Raw genomic sequence first — 16,023 nt, forward strand, 5'->3', positions numbered from 1 at the left:
TTGTTAGCATGTTCTGTGTAAAAGTTCTGACCTTTAACAATGGCAGGGACTGCTGACTGCCTTTTTGTCCTGTCATTGTACAACGTTACCACAGTGGGCCACTCGTCTGGGCCAGAGGCCACCCAGGCCTTACCACATTACAAATAATAATAGAAGTCTCTTTGGGACAGCATCGTTAATTATTCCCAACAGAACAGAATGATTCACTTTTGCTAGTGCCACGCTTGCAGCTTGATAACCGAAGTTTCCTATAATGAATAAGGGGAGAATTTATAAACGGTACAAAATGGGACTTCTCAGTTGTGTCTAAAGTGTGCTAGAAGGCAGCGAGCCCGATTTCACAATGGTATTACTCCAGTTTTGTTCTAATTTAGCTTTACTTATTGCAGTGGAATAATGCTGAAGAAATACAGTGGGGAATTAGGCCCAAAATACAAACAAACAAACGTATATACTAATGGTTGGCATGTGTGGCAAGCCGAACACATAGCCAAAAATCAGCAGAGTCCTCCTCAGACCCGGGAGAGGCCTCGTGAAACTGGGATAGCCACAGTGTTCAGCGCTGTGTCCTGGCACACCAGTGAAGCAGTCCCAGTCCCAGCGGGGTGTGGGTATTTTCTGGGTAGCTTCCTCAGGACCTCGGTTAACCTGAAACTTGCCTCCAGGCTGAGGAGTGGAAGAGGGGCTCGATTTTAGGAGTGGTAAATGTGTTGCCCCAGGAACTTGGGAATAAGAGAATGGGTCTCGTGGCTGACAGGGCTAGCAGCCTGCCTGGAGAGCTTTGGCAACTCATTATGCTCGATAAAGCTTTTCCTCTCACAAAAACTGCAAGCTCTCCAAATTCTGTGTTGCTAATGATGTGAATCAGAGGCCAGAGTTTGGCTCTCGAGCTCATTTATGTAAAACTGGTTCACAACTGGTACTAAAACTTAAGAAATGGATTAAGAAAACAGAGGGTATGTTATCAATTTAAAACAAAAAATAAATAAAAGGAAAAAGATACCAGAACAGAATGTCAGGTGATCTTCAGACCTTGTAATAGAGATCTAAATCGGTATTGTTTTGTTGACAGAGGTGCATCAGTGGGAACCCGATTTAGATTAACGTAAATGCTAGATTTTACCAAAGCAAATTGCACTGAGTCAGAATGCTACATTACGTAAATTACTGAGTCTGTGACATTTGTCTACACCTTGTATGAAACGGAAATAGGAAAAAATATCAAGGGCTGGAATAAACAGGTTTCATCTAGGTTGAACAGCAGTTTTGGTAAATATTAATTGCCTTTCAGAACTCTTGTCTTTGTATTTCAGCAAAGGATAAACTGACTGCATACAGCTTTAGGGCCTTTGAGAGACGGGCTTACCTTTGTCCTTGGATCTGTTGAGCAAAGGCAGAAACATTGGACGCTTTGTTCCCTCTTACTCTTTATTCGAACTGATGTGGCCTCCAAACAATAAAAGAAGCAGTTGCATGGGATCAGACTCCCACTTCATTTACACTGAAGTAAATCCAGCATATTCTTTTTGTATTTGGTGGAATTACTCTGAATTTTCACTGTTGCTAACCAGGTTGAAATTCAACCCGTGGACTATAAAATTCATTTTATGCTCTGAACAGTTGTGTGGGTTAGGAAGATCTGCTCAGCCAGCATTTTATGTAACTTGTACCAATGTTAAGTTTGTAACAAAACAGTGCTGTCAAGGTCTGCAAGGAAGATGTGAACAGTGATGTTAAGTGTCTAGCAGAAAGTGCATGGAATATAGGAAGCTAAGTCTTAAATTCTCTGCTTAGGTAGATTTCCACTAGAAAGAAATAGTAAATGACCATGGATTAGATTAGTGTTCATATATTTCAGAAAGCGATAAAGATTGTTACAAACAAAGCAAAATGTGAATAGTGAAAACCTATAGCTGATCCTGAACATGAAGACTTTCTTGCCCAGAAATGTTAGCCACACCGAGTCACAAAGCCCCTCTCTGTTCAGGTAGAGGCACCACGCTGGTATGACCTGGGTGAACTAGGCCCTGGACCTTGTCATGCCAGTTTATATCGAGTGGATTATTTCTTAGCTTTCAGTATCCGAGAGGCTTTGGCTGTGGTTTCTGAGAAAGGGTATCGTCATGTAAAATTCAAATTTCTGCCATTAATAGATCCTGAATCAGTTAAAGTTTAAGGTATGGTATAAATCTATGAGTTCATTTGAGCTTTCATTTTCTGGGGTGATAAATCTATGCTTAAAAGAAAAAGGATATTCTTCCTTTGTAAAATTCATCCCTTTGTTTTTCTTAGAATTATCAAAATTGAGTTTATGTTAACATTCCTATAGCTCCTAGCGTGTCTTGGTGATACAGACTGTCAAATCTTGCTGTGATGAGTCAACTCATGCCGATTTATATCATGTACCTAGTATATGTAGAAAACTTAAGTATATATTTTAAAATTAGATAAACCACTTTTTTGTGATGTCTTAAAATATTGATCTGAGTTAAATGATCAATTTTGCTGGCTGTAGTCCATTAGGACCAGTGATAAAGTCTTACGTCTAATCATTGTAGTTACCTGTGTCATATATTAGAATGAGTCAGAGCCTTGAGGTTGAGGTCTTTATTTGAAGAGGCAGTTACTTAGTGTTAAGCTACTAACAGAAATTCTCATTGTCTGCTTTCTAAATCTGGATGTTAGCTGTACAGCAGCCATTTCCATCTGCAATCCATTCAGCAAAAGTTTATGTCACTTCTTTGTTCAAGTCAGTTGCAGGAAAAATAAGCTGTCACATCTCCTCCCGCAAGCTGTAACCTGGAAAAGGCGAAAAGAGCAGCAGGAGCAGAAGTACTTCCAGCTGCCCTTTAGGGAGGGATACTAGCAGGAGGCCAGGGCTGTGCATGGCAATTACATGCCCAGACAACGAGTCATTCCTGTCATCCACACAGCCCCATCTGTGGCAGAAAGGAAGTGATGGAGCAGTTACGGATTGTGGAGGGGGATTTCAGGCGAGCACTCCTGCTCCCCAGGACACCAGCAGCTCCCTGGCCAGTCCTTCTCGTGAGCGGGTGGTGCTGCAGCAGCCTGCGGCCCTGGCTCTGATGAGGGTTACCTTGGGCTGAGCAGGGCTCTGCTTTAAACCATCCCACAAAAGCTTCATAAAAGAAGTGACTGAAGAAAATCAGCCTCCAGAAGGAATGTGTTTGCCCCTCCATAGCAAGAGTATTGCATGGAAGTTAATAGCCAAAGGTTTTTTGGGGGGCTGACTCTGCCTTTTTAGGAGGTTTGCTCTCCTATCCAATTGGTAATGGTAAGAGAGACATTCTGGAGAAAGCCAAGGTATGAGACGTCTAGCAAATAGGAGACCTCTGGGCTGCTTTGATGTGTCCCACACGCCAGCCAGGCAGTTTATCACCATAGGGAGCATGTGGATCAAGCTACCTTTATTTCCACACTTTATTCCTTTCTACATTTATTCACTGAGCAAGTTTATTTAAAGTTTTTCTAGCTGTAGGAAGAAAAAAAAAACCCAAACCAACCCAGCAACCATGAACAGACCAATCCTGTAGATTCTGTTCTGGTAAAATGTGAAGAATGACTCATAGCAACAAGTACTTTCCCAGGTTATATCGGGTCAACATTGAGTTTGTTGTACTTTAATCAGATCAGTCACAGTTGTTTTGGTCTGTGCTTTTAAAGCTTATTTCAGTTGTTTTTATTTACCAAACATTCACTTTTCTCTGAATATTGGAAACAAGAAGTATTTCTACCAGCAATTTCAACGTTTGCAACTTAGCTGCTACAACATGCAGATAATTTCTAGTGCACGCAGCGGTCGGTAGAAGACAGCTATCATATGTATGGCTAATGCCATTGCCTTGGGATGGATCGCACTTTGTGCCAGGGCCCGGCCTGGTTTGACAGGACAGAAAATATGGTGTTCAAATAAGACAGGCAGATTTTGGGTAAAATAAGTGCTACCAGCAGTATTTCAGCGCATCAGAGAATGTAAAACGGCTGCAATTGCTGTGTATGAGCATTTAAAGTAGCCTGGAGTTGATTATCTGCTGTGTCTCTAAGCAGAGGGTTGTAAACACTTGCTGCTGCAGTAACCGAGCTGCTGTCTGCAATTAAAGCTAACTAGTAGTTGCTGACCTGCAGCCTGCTATTACAGGCATCTCTCACTGCCCAGACGCAGAGGAACTGAGCTGCAGCTATTGTGGAAGTTGCGCTAGCACAGATGAGCCAAAAAGGTTTGCATTTTCAAAAGCCTGAGAATTAGTTACTGTTGCAAACTATTCTAGCATTTAGATGTCTTTGAGACCACTAGCCTTGACACCAGACTGCACTCTTGGGGTGGTTTAAGTGTGGGGCAGCAGGCTATGCTGTCAGGAATCTGCAGCAGGACCCCTTCCTACCATCTGTTTGATTTGGTCCCTGGCTCCAAGTTATAGGCTGGCCTCTAAGGTTGTTTGGCCAAGGAAAGATTTTCAAAAGACTTTCATTCATAGTCAGCGTGCTCACAGCGTCCTGGACTTAGATCTTGCCATAGTCATATATGCTGTACTTACTCATGAAGTTTGCATCAGCGGCTCTTTGGCGAGGGACGCAGCTCTATGACGATCAACTCCAGGAACCTACAACTAGTTCTACCTCTCTGTCTTTTCATACACTTTCTTACAGGTTTGTGCCTGCCTGGAAGGCTGTCACATGCATAAGTCATGTCTGTCAATCTGAAAATGTACTTGGGTCTTTGTTTTTCAAGTAGGAAGGAAACTTCAAGGAAGAAGTAGCAGAAGTTGTGTTTGTGCATTTACTATACATGTGAGCTTTGGCTGGGTTTTGTTTTGGTACAAGCTTGCAGCATTAGAGGTATTTTTAAAGCTCATTTAGTTCACCGATAGTTGAGAGTTTCTGCTAATCCTTGCTGAAGCCTTGATTTTTGTCACAGTACTTAATCAGCATGTTACTTCTCAGTGCTACCAGCAGCACACAAAAAGTTAAAATGATTAATCAAGTTATTTGAACAGATTTCAACAGGATTAAGAATTAACTGGAGTTCACCAAAATTTTCCACCTGAGATGCAGAGCGGGATTTTTCTTCTGTTCAGGACAGCAAGTTAACTTGTAACAAGACAGTTTATCTCATTTGGGCAGTGCTTGTAGCTTAAGCTTAAATGGTGCATAGACAGGTATTTTCAGTGTAGAAATGGCCACAGGTTTCTGGCAGAAAAGTGTTTTTCAGGCTCAGTCCTTTAAATACTTTGACTATTCATTCACAACCTTTTTAAAAGAAAGAAGCATCTGAAAAGCAGTAACTGGCAATTCTGGGTTTATATCCTTTGTTAAAACTCCCCTTGGACTGGAACTGATAGTCCAAGGGTACGCTGGCCTGATAGATGGGGTTTTGCACGTCCCCAAATGCCAGTGAAGTTCAGCTCTGGATCTGACCCTCACAGCTCAGGCCCATCTCTTGGTGAAAGTGAAAACACTTGCCACTTTATGCTGTCAGCTGGAGTGTACAAAATAAATGTTTCAAAATTTAATTTGAAGTGGGGTTATGGTCAGAGAATTGGCTGTAAAAAGGCATCTCTTACTCAATAGATCTGCTCCCTCTGCGTCCTTCAGGCATTTCTGCTGATCTTACTGATTCAGAACAAGTAGTTACTACTGTCAGTGCTGCAGAACCAGTAACACTGGTGCAAAGAGCCGGATTCCCTCCTGCTACGTGCATTATCAGCAAAAGTATTTGCTATTTTCTAGTGCAGATTTTGAATAACTGGATGATGGGCCACAAGGGAGAACAAAGCAGCTTGATTTTTCCAACTGAAGAGAGATTTTTGGTCTCGAAGTTAGAAAAAATTGACTGGAGACTATTTAAACTAAGCCGATCTGACCAGAATGACTGAGAGTAAATCTGAAACCCCTCCATGTCATTTTAACATCAGCTTTTAGAGGCCCTCTTAAATAACAGAGGCAAACACTGGATCCTGGCTTGTTTTTGCAGGCACTATGTTGCCATTTTTCCTTGACTTATGTTTCTTGCTTATCTAATGTTGCAGTGATGATTTCCAAATTGGTAAATAAATAAAATCACACAGGAGAAACTCTGAGGGCTGGAGCAGTAAGGTCATAGAAAGAATGAAGCATGTAATTTTGAAAGATTTTTCTGTGGGATGTGCTGATGATTCTTTAAAATTACTTATTGGAAAAATTCTAGGCTGCAAAGCAATAAATCTGATCTTCAGTGTGGTTGGTTTTACTTTGAAAAACAACAATGTAAAAATGCCACCTTTGTGCTCAACAGATCTTTTCTTTATACATATGAATCCAGAGATGTCTTCCGTTTACTGCATTGCCAAAAATAATTTTCTTCTGCTTTTTTACTCCAGTTACCTTTGAAGAGTCTATGTAACTCCAAGGACCATTGATTGGACTCTCTTTCCCATTTTGAATCAGGAGCATTGTTATTCCTGCTTTTTAGTTTTCATTTCTGAGACAAGAGGTGAAAAAATATTTAAGCACATCAAAGTGCAGATACTTGCCTCATGGGAATGTCCAGAGAACCTAGCCTGTGTAATCCTGTTAGAGCCTTCCTCTGTATTTATGTGTTTAAGTACTTTAGAAAGTCCGTCCCATACCAGTTGAAGAGTCATTCATGTTCAAGCTTGATTAATGATTAATCGTATCAAAGAGAAACAGTTGCGATAAGCAGCACTTCTGGTCATTGACCTCCATTCCTTGAAGTGACACATGAGAAGGAAGGATCCCAGCTCAGTTCCTGCATCCTAAGCTAAACTGTTTGCCTGTTACCTGAACAGAATCTAATGTGAGAATCGCTGGCATGCAGAAAGCATGACATATGACAGCATTTTTGCAGGGTTTTTCAAGGCAAAGTTGTGTGCTGAATACATGCATTATCAAGTACAAATATCTGAAGCCTTCCCTGGAGGAGCTGGGCAGGAAGGAGAGAATGCAGCAAAACGCTCTTGGAGAAATGAAATTAGTGTGTTTTTGTAGCACTCTTGGGCACCTGTTACACATGAAATTCTAAGAGCAGAGTTACGTGTTTTTGTCTTTCTCCTGGAGATTTAATGCTTTTTTTGGACTTCAAAAGAAGCAATTTTTAAACATTTTCATGTTTTGCAGAACAACTGGAGTGATAGAGAGGATACAGAAAAGTAACGAACTGTCTACCAAACTTTCATGACTAATCCATTACTTGATGTTTAAAGTAACAATAAAAAACTACTTGAACAGCTTTGTTAATTAACTGTTAATTAACACATTAACTGTGTTAATGCAGCTTAGCACATAAATTTACAAAAGCAGTGTAAGACCCTCATGAAGAAGCAGCCTCATAATGATAGCAGTATATCTGTGAGACAGTGGTAAATAAGAAATGTCTTCTCTAACAGAGCTTATTTTTCTTCTTCCCTAGGTGTATATGTATTAATAAGATCCGTTCTTATTTCTTCTAGGCACCAGTAACAGATGTGCAGTTTGGCCCTATGAGACTTCATCAAGATCAACTTCAGGTAATACAACAGTTCAAACTGAAGTCTTAATTTCTAAAACATCACAGATGTTAGCTTAAAATTTATGACTGAAAATTTTTGGGTATAGAGATCTTCAGAGCATTTTTGTCAAGTGATAACGTGCATCTAACAGATTTTTATCACGGCATTCTATGTGATATCCTAAAAATCCTGCCTAACTCTTTTCTCCAACCATCTCTCAGCTCATAAAAATAGAGCTATCTGTAGTTCTTTCTGCTATCAGTTAGCGTGTGATCAATTTAGCGTGTGCCTTGTTTTGTATTTTACTGGTAGTCAATTCTTAATCAAAATCTCATCAAAATGATACTAAGCCAAATGTCCTGTCAAGGTCTATTACAAAAGTCCTGAATCTGGACCTGATAATTTGAAAATGTTTGTCTTCAAGAACTGCAGTTCAACATCTTCCTGAGCTATTGTCAGAACAGACAGTAATATCATTGAACATCAGATCTTAGGACAGCCTTATCCAGTTTTTCCCCGAGTATAAATCAGAAACATTCCTTGAATATTTCTGCCTCCTTTGTTGTTATTAATGATTGTATCGCTTTTGTCCAGTCATAGGCCACTCTAAAATTCTACCAATTTACCCTGGTAATATAGCTGGCAGATATGAAGGAAGGAGAAGTTAGGCAATATCACATTTGTGCCAGAGTCAATCATACAACTCAGATCTGCTGACTTTCTGTGCTATTGCTGAAAACCATTCTTCCACTCTAAAAGTGTGTTATAAATTAACTTCACTAAATATAGCCCAAACTATGACATGTTTTTGCAAACACTTTTGCAGGTTGCTATAAAAGGAATCTGAACTAAATGAGTACAAAGTCCTTCATTCTTACAAAATATATGCATTACATGGAAATGTTAAGATTTACTGGTAGACATTCCACCAACCTGGTCCAAAGTGTAACCAGCACTGGAATTCCTAAAATCACTCAGAAGATGAACGGCGGTGGGATGTGGTGCGAGTTACACATGCTCCATGTTACTCTCTGACCAAAGCATACATCTTAAGTGTGGTTTGATTAAATTACTGAAAGATTGATGTTTTGGGACAATAGACCAAATGCTGGTTTAGTTATCCATCTCTCCGAAAAGGCTGCATGTACTGAGTCATCCACAAAATCAACATGTAACACAGATCTGTAGTCTGCCACTCTGTGTATTCTTTCAGGCAAAAGAAGTTTTCTTCTACAAAATATTACCCTGACGCAAAGCACAATCACATCAGTGAGAGTCTTCCTTAGCAGGCTTTATGTTTATCTTCTGTACCATATTCAATCCTAGAATTTTAAATACATTTTAGAAGGAATTGGGCCTTATCATACTTTGAGTATGTAGGCATTGTATTGATTTTAAAAAGGCTCAGAGAGATTAATGTTACTGGCAATTGCCAATACATTAATTAACAGCAAGTTAGGACAGAGCAAATACTGGCTCATAGAACTGACTTCCAGTTCTGGATTTCAAACATGGTAATCTCCTCTGTGATATAAATCCCATGGCAAGCTTTGCATAGGAGTCACATAGGGACGTACTCCGTATACAGAGGTACTGCTTATGATTTCAGTCTCGCATGAGTTCACCTTGACCAGCCTGTCTATAGTTTCCAGAAACCCTGCAGAGTGGGCTGCATCCAGTACTTTGGGGAACTAGTATGAGATGAAAAGGAAAGCACATTTTTCATCATGCCATTGAAGCACCGTTAAATATTAATTCACACAAGGTGAACCATGGCTTTTTTTTTTTCTTAGAATATGATCCTGGCAAGAAAAATAAAACCCAAGAAAACAGTTGTATGTGAGACAATTTCAGTGAAGAAAAGTAGACTCGCTGTTATTTCATGTATACTGTCTGAAACGTAGGCATCTAGTCTCAACTGATTGCCTAAACTCTCTTTGTAGGTAATGACGAGAGAGCCACTTCCCAAACTTGTTGATCCCATGTGGATGTAAATGGCTCTGGCAGACTGTTTTATCTGCTTGAAACACCTCTGTAATACAGACAATTATAAAAAGCAATAGTCTGTACAAAGCAGTTCTGTTAAAAACAATGGATTAAGCCTTGGAAGTGGCTTTTAAAAACATGTTAAGAACAGGCAAAAGTCACAATCTACTGTGTATGTAAGACTTGTTTGTAATGATTCACTGTCTGTCTTTAACCCAGGTACTTTTAGTGTTTGCCAAAGAAGATAACCAGAGTAATGGGTTCTGTTGGGCATGTGAGAAAGCTGGATTTAGATGTAATATTGCCAGGACACCTGAGTCTGCACTAGAATGTTTTCTTGATAAACACCATGACATTATCATTATTGACCATAGACATTCCAGATACTTTGATGCAGAAGCATTATGCAGGTAAGCACCATTTCAGTGTAATTAATGCTTAACTATATAGTTAGCACACCATCAAAGTTTTTTTGCTTTTATATGACCCTTTTATAAAATCTATGGAACGTTGATATTTTTTGGACAGATGCCCACTGGCAGCATCAAATAATGTTACCTCAGTGCTTTACCTCTGATAGCTGCAGTATGTTTGGTTGTGTGCTAGGGTATCTGAAGCTCGATCTGGCTTGGAGCCACAGTGTACAAATTTCTTGCCATAGTGAACTGTTGGGGTTTTTTTGGTTTTTGTTTTTTTTTTCCAAATACCTGGTTCCTTGTTTGCACATTAAATTAACTGCAAAGATAGCATGGGTCACCAAGCAATTTAATGAATACATTCACTTCATTAGTGTTCTGAATTTTTTGAAGTGTCACTTGCTGTTGAGTAACTCCAGATGCAAATAGGCAATGTTTTGTGTGCACGTTTCCATACCTACAACATTTGAAAATCTGTTATGAAGAGCAAAGTTGCAAACTGATTCCAAAAATACTTTCATGAACTGCTGTAAAGTGTGAAAAAAGGGGAAAAGGATTTGCCTTTCTGAGTCTCTCCACAGAGACTTGACAGGCAGTAGTGCCTTGCTTCAGTGACTTTCCAGTGAAATACCCCTTGGGAATGTGTCTAGACTAAGTAATGGTCTGTGGGGTGGGGGTGGTGGGGACAGATTACGTACTCTGGGTGACTGTGGTGGGTTCAGGGCACTGGGTCAGAGGCTCTTCGCCTTGCTAAACTAAAGTAAATAGACAAGATCTTTGTCAGGCAAAGACTAGGTATCAGCGCTGTTCCCCTTGTTACATTTTTACTATTCTGACCCAGAATAAAGTAAAATGCTCCTTAAATGGGTGAGGCCAAGTCCTTCAAACAAGTCCATTACGTGCCGTTTCAGAGAGGACAATTTTTGCTATTCCCCCACTGAGAGTCTTTGAGATTTAGACTAATCTGTGTCTGTTTTTCATGGAGTCTCAGATATTGCTAAATTTATTCTCCTTTCTTAGTGATAGAGCAGGGCTCAGGATTTGATTTTTGTTCTGTTGTTAAACCATTTAAAAGAGACATTTTTAGAAAAGTACTGTGTGAAGATTCTAGAAAGTCATGTTTTCTGAAACGTGAACTTAAAAAATGTTAAATGATTTGCTTTTTATCTAAAGGTCTATCAGAACAACGAAACCCTCAGAAAATACAGTCATTATTGGTGTAGTACGAAGGTAAATACTCATATCTTTACTTTCACATGTGATCAACAAAATGTAAATCTTATCATTGTAAAAGTAAATACTACATTAAAAAGCTTGAATTAGAACTTCTTACTGTGCTAGTGATAATGTGTTATACCATACAGAGTTTTCACCATCCTTGACCACAGGATTAAGACAGGATTTTTGATTTCTAGTTTTTACTAAAGAGGTCTCACTTTGGGGTTTGGTTTGGGTTTTTTTCCCCTCTCCTGATCACTGCAGGCTTTAGGAGTATGTTTCAAACAACCTCTGCAACATCATGTACAGAATTGTGGAACTGCCTCATAGATCTGTATTTTAGTATTAATAAAAATAACAGTTTGAACCTTTCTTGATCTGTCTTTCAGTCTGATTAATCTCAGCACAAACAGGAGATCTGTTGAGTTACAAAAAAAGATACAGAACAATTTGATCAGTACAAAGTAGCATCTGACCATAGAAGTTGTAAAAGACTATCTCAGTAAAGCAAGGCATATGCTTTTTCCTTCTCCGCCCTCTGAGAACATTACTTATATATCATAAAATAATGTAGAAGTAACAAATATGCGATACATTTAATCTGAAATGAAATAAATGGAATATCATTTCCTCAAAGTACAATTTTGGGAATGTCCATTTCTCAGAAAACATTTATTCTGAAAACCAGTTCTGAGGTGTTGAAATTCCCCATTAAAAATCCTATTTTCCACCACCATCTCTAGCGGACAAAAGACCCTAATTAAACATTTCAAGGGATTCCATTGTGAATATCATCTTCAATGTTTTTATGTCAGGAAGTCTTCTGACTATGGTAACCGTTGCTTCTACAGTCAGAATTGTCTCTCATCAGACTAACACAAAAGAAAAGAGAAAAAAAAGGAGCGAAAGAGCAAACAGTAACTCCAGAGCTGCTTCATGTACATCAGAGAGAAAGACACCTGTGGTTCTGTGTTCCTTTCAAAAGTGAGGAGAGCTTGGAAGCTGGGTTTGCTGACTCACAATTAGGAAGTTGTTTAAAAGCGTTTTTTCCCTGCAATTCATTTTTGTCTTTTCAAAATGTTTGTGTTGTGTGTTGGGACAAGATAATAGCCCCCTGCAGTGACAATATCTCAGAAGCCCGAGTTCTCGAACTTTTCAAATGTGTCTAGTATCCCTGTCTACTGAAAACTTCAGAACTGAGTTTGCCTTCCACTGGGACTGAGTTGACTCTGTCAAGTTCCCACATGCTAAACACAAGTGTTCTCGGGTCACCATTTAGAATTTCACGGACAGAGAACTTTCACACATTTCCTTTCTTGCTCCAAGAAGCATATTTGTGAAAAAGCCTGACATTTAGCCAATAGCATATGGAGGGTCTTCTCCCTCATTTTCCTGCAGTTCAGTTAGTTGGGTTTTGGGTTTTTTTTCGCTGCAGAATGCCTGTGCTCTTTCTTTGTGCTTCTGGGAGGCAGCATTACCAAATAGCTGGCATGAGGAATGGGGAGATTTTTCTGACAGCTGCCCTTCTCTCTCTGCTTAATCTTGGGCAAACCTTGTAATTTAGTAGGCATCATTCTTTTCATGCGTAAGAAACAAGTGCATGGAAAACAAAAAGAAGAGGTGCCGTACGTTCCAAAATTTTGCACATAAATAAAAGCTATTGTGCTATCTGCTAAACCTGACCAGCTTCCATCTGCTCATTTACAGAAAATTAACATAATGGCCTTTCTTCCAGATTCCAGCCATACATTCACATACGTTTGAGTGTCTTTTAACAGTTACTATAGCCAAGTTTTTCAGAATGATTCAGGTATCTCATTTTAGGAGTATGTTATCCCGAAGTGACCTACTAGAAGGCACTGGTAGTCAACACTAGAAAATCCATCCTCATTCAGGCATCTTCAGCTGCCCGCCTAAGATTTGGAACACTCAGATAAAAAGTAATTTCTTAAAACTTTGGCCATGTAGGCTTTCAAGTGCATCTTTGACTAAGGACAGCATAAACAACAAAGAATCCAGTACCAAAAAAGAAGGAATAGTCCAACAATCTAGTGAATTAATTCGTTTGCTTGAAGCATTAGTTTTTTGTGATGTAAGCAGCTTATTACATGCAAAAAGGAAAACATCATTTTGGCTTATCCATGCCAAAGATGAAAGCTTATAAAAAACACAAAAAATATGTTTTATTCATAGATCCTGTAAGGATCTAACCATATTAGCCTTTAGCGTGGCATCTGGGGTACCGGTATGTCAATGGCTTGTGAAATTGGGCCTCAGCTGATTACAGAAATAATCTCCGACTTTATCATCCTTCTTTAAAAGGCATACCGATCGTGAAGAGTCATCAATATTGCCCCTGATCTCTGCTGGCTTCACAAGGGTATGTATGTGTTATACTCCACTAGGTTGCTCTGACATTTCAAAATTGTCATGCAAGAAACTACCCAGAAGTTTGGCTGTCACTGACTGTTTGTGTCAGTAATTCAACCTGTAAATCTTGTTCATGCTGCTCATTCTTCTATATATCCCAATTCTGAACTACCATACACCGGTAGAATTAGAATAATGCTGACTAAGTAGGTGGACATTCTCAGCAATATAAGAAGTGGTGCTGAGACTTTCCTACTTTGTACATTTATTTCAGAGTAAGTATATGCTCTGCTTGAAAAGCTGACATTGACAAAATTGACTAGTCACAGAGCCAGAGAGCAGCTTGCAATGAACAACAGAATGTGCTGTGGGAAATCTCTTCTATCAAATGCCAATTCACATCTGTAAACAGGCTTCAGACACTGTCAAGTGCTATTATCTATTGTTTGGAGGCACCTGAAAAGTATTACATTGAATCTGTTCCTTGGCAACTATTCCAGTTAAGCAGGAAAGGTGCTTATTAGTGCGTCAGTTAAGTGGATTCTTCATTGTATTAAGCTGACAACGGAACAAAAATGTGCATGATTTACAGTGTGATTCAGAGTATTTGGTTGCATGCTTGCCAGATTTTTTGCCATCCCATCACAATCCAATTTCACCTATTTGCTTATTTGTAGTAGGGTCCTAATACAGGAAATGCTAGAGCATTTAATAGTAAATAAATAAATAAATAAATAAATAAATAAATAAATAAATAAATATCTGTACTTACATGTATAGTCATTCCAGTGGGCACATAAGTAATCCGACACAGGTTTTGAATTATTTGTGGATCAGATCCTTAGAGATGGGGCTAATGGCAAAGCATAGAAAGTTTTATTTAGCAGCCTTGATGTGGTGGCTTACCTTTGATAATCAGTCCTCCCTCCCAAACTATCAATGTCTGTGGCAGTTTAGCATGAACAAAGCTTTAACATTCAGGCTCATACCTGGTAAATATGAGGTGTTTTAAAAAAGCATCAGAGATACTGAGGTCATTGCTATACAAGCCCCCAAATGAATAATTGTATCCAATAGCAGGTATATTTGTCAGGAAGTTTTGCTTTCTTCTATGTATACAATTTGGGGTATTAGCAATTGGAAACTCGTAATAATCTCAGATTTTGATTATTTGAGACACAACATAATTTTTTCACTGTTATTTTGAATAAGTAGGATGAAAGCATATAACTTCATTACAAGTAGATTATTTTATATATTGATCATGCTGACAATCAGAGTATAAACAGATTAGTTGAACCTCATTGCCATGAGGATCTGTCACCTTTTCAAAATGCAGTAACCTGAAGAATTTTACTAGTCCCAAAAAATAACCTTCTCATATTGCTTGTGTTACATGTTCATTTTTGGCATATCTACTTCTTTTTAGTTCTTTATCAAGCAGAAGACAACAGAGCTTCATGCCCTTGAGTACGGAAATGTGTATTAATAAAATATTTCTAATCTTTTATTTGCAGAGATATGTAGAAAATTCTAATATAATGGCCTGTTACAATGAGTTGATTCAGCTGGAATTTGGAGAGGTGCAGGCACAATTCAAACTAAGGTAATTTTACCAAAAACATTATCAACAAAAAATGCCAATTCAGCCACGTCCTTAAAAGAGTATTTATTTTACTGTACTGTAGTTAATTATAGAATGTCAGTTAGCTGAAGAAAATATGTTAATCATTAAAGTACAACTTTATTCAGTATGGAGTTGCAATACCTTATTGTCATATACAATAAGAATTACATGGATTAAATTTAATCAGATGCCTTTTTTTTTTGTCTCCAGGGCGTGTAATTCATTATTTACAGCATTAGAGAAAAGTCAAGAAGCCATTGAGATCACAAGTGAAGACCATGTAATACAGGTTTGTTCCAGTTATTTTTATAAGTACATAAAATTGCTCTGTGGACAGATTGTATTTTATTTAATCCATCATTGCATTTATTCTTTCTTACAGTAAAAGAATCTAACCTAAATTAATGGTTCTAAAAAGTTCGGAGTGAGTTTAGCTGTAGAGTAGAATTTTCTCCATTTAAAATATCTTGCATGCATTCTTTTCCAAAAATATTGTATGTTAATTTGATGCTCTTGAAAAGCAAATCTAATTGATGTTCTATTTAAATAAAGGTAGTACACCTTTTTTTTTTTTTTTTTTTATAAATCTGATACTGTTTGATGCATCAGAATTCTTGGGCCAACTGTTTTTGAATGTAATTCTCTCTTAAAAATTTATTTTAAAAAGGGAAAAGAAATTGTGCTTAGGTTTGCAGTCCTGAAAAACATCATCTTTGTAAGGGAGTTAGTTCCATCCCTAGCTATGAAGGTTGTGAGGAGTGACTATTATCGGTAAAGAGCTTGAGTCTAAGCCTCTGGGAGTTATAACATGCATATAAATTGTACCCTCTTGACCCAAATCTTGACAATAGCAATTTCATTGAAGGATGTGCCTTCCTCATCCCTTTCAGAAAAATAACAG

The 16,023-nt window shown here is 38.5% G+C and overlaps 1 protein-coding gene across 2 annotated transcripts in view; it reads left to right on the top strand.

Annotated features, from left to right (window-relative positions):
* The window catches only part of PDE8A (phosphodiesterase 8A), a 127,451-nt gene that overhangs the window by 84,027 nt on the left and 27,401 nt on the right, over positions 1–16,023 (top strand). For both annotated transcript variants that reach the window (XM_059824161.1, XM_059824162.1), the window contains exons 2-7: positions 7,467–7,523; positions 9,711–9,901; positions 11,081–11,137; positions 13,448–13,505; positions 15,013–15,101; positions 15,333–15,411. In XM_059824161.1, the coding sequence (XP_059680144.1) occupies positions 7,467–7,523; positions 9,711–9,901; positions 11,081–11,137; positions 13,448–13,505; positions 15,013–15,101; positions 15,333–15,411 (531 nt within the window). The remainder of the gene's footprint in view (positions 1–7,466; positions 7,524–9,710; positions 9,902–11,080; positions 11,138–13,447; positions 13,506–15,012; positions 15,102–15,332; positions 15,412–16,023) is intronic.

Source organism: Gavia stellata, chromosome 13 (genome assembly GCF_030936135.1).
Source record: "Gavia stellata isolate bGavSte3 chromosome 13, bGavSte3.hap2, whole genome shotgun sequence".
Taxonomy (NCBI): Eukaryota; Metazoa; Chordata; class Aves; order Gaviiformes; family Gaviidae; genus Gavia; species Gavia stellata.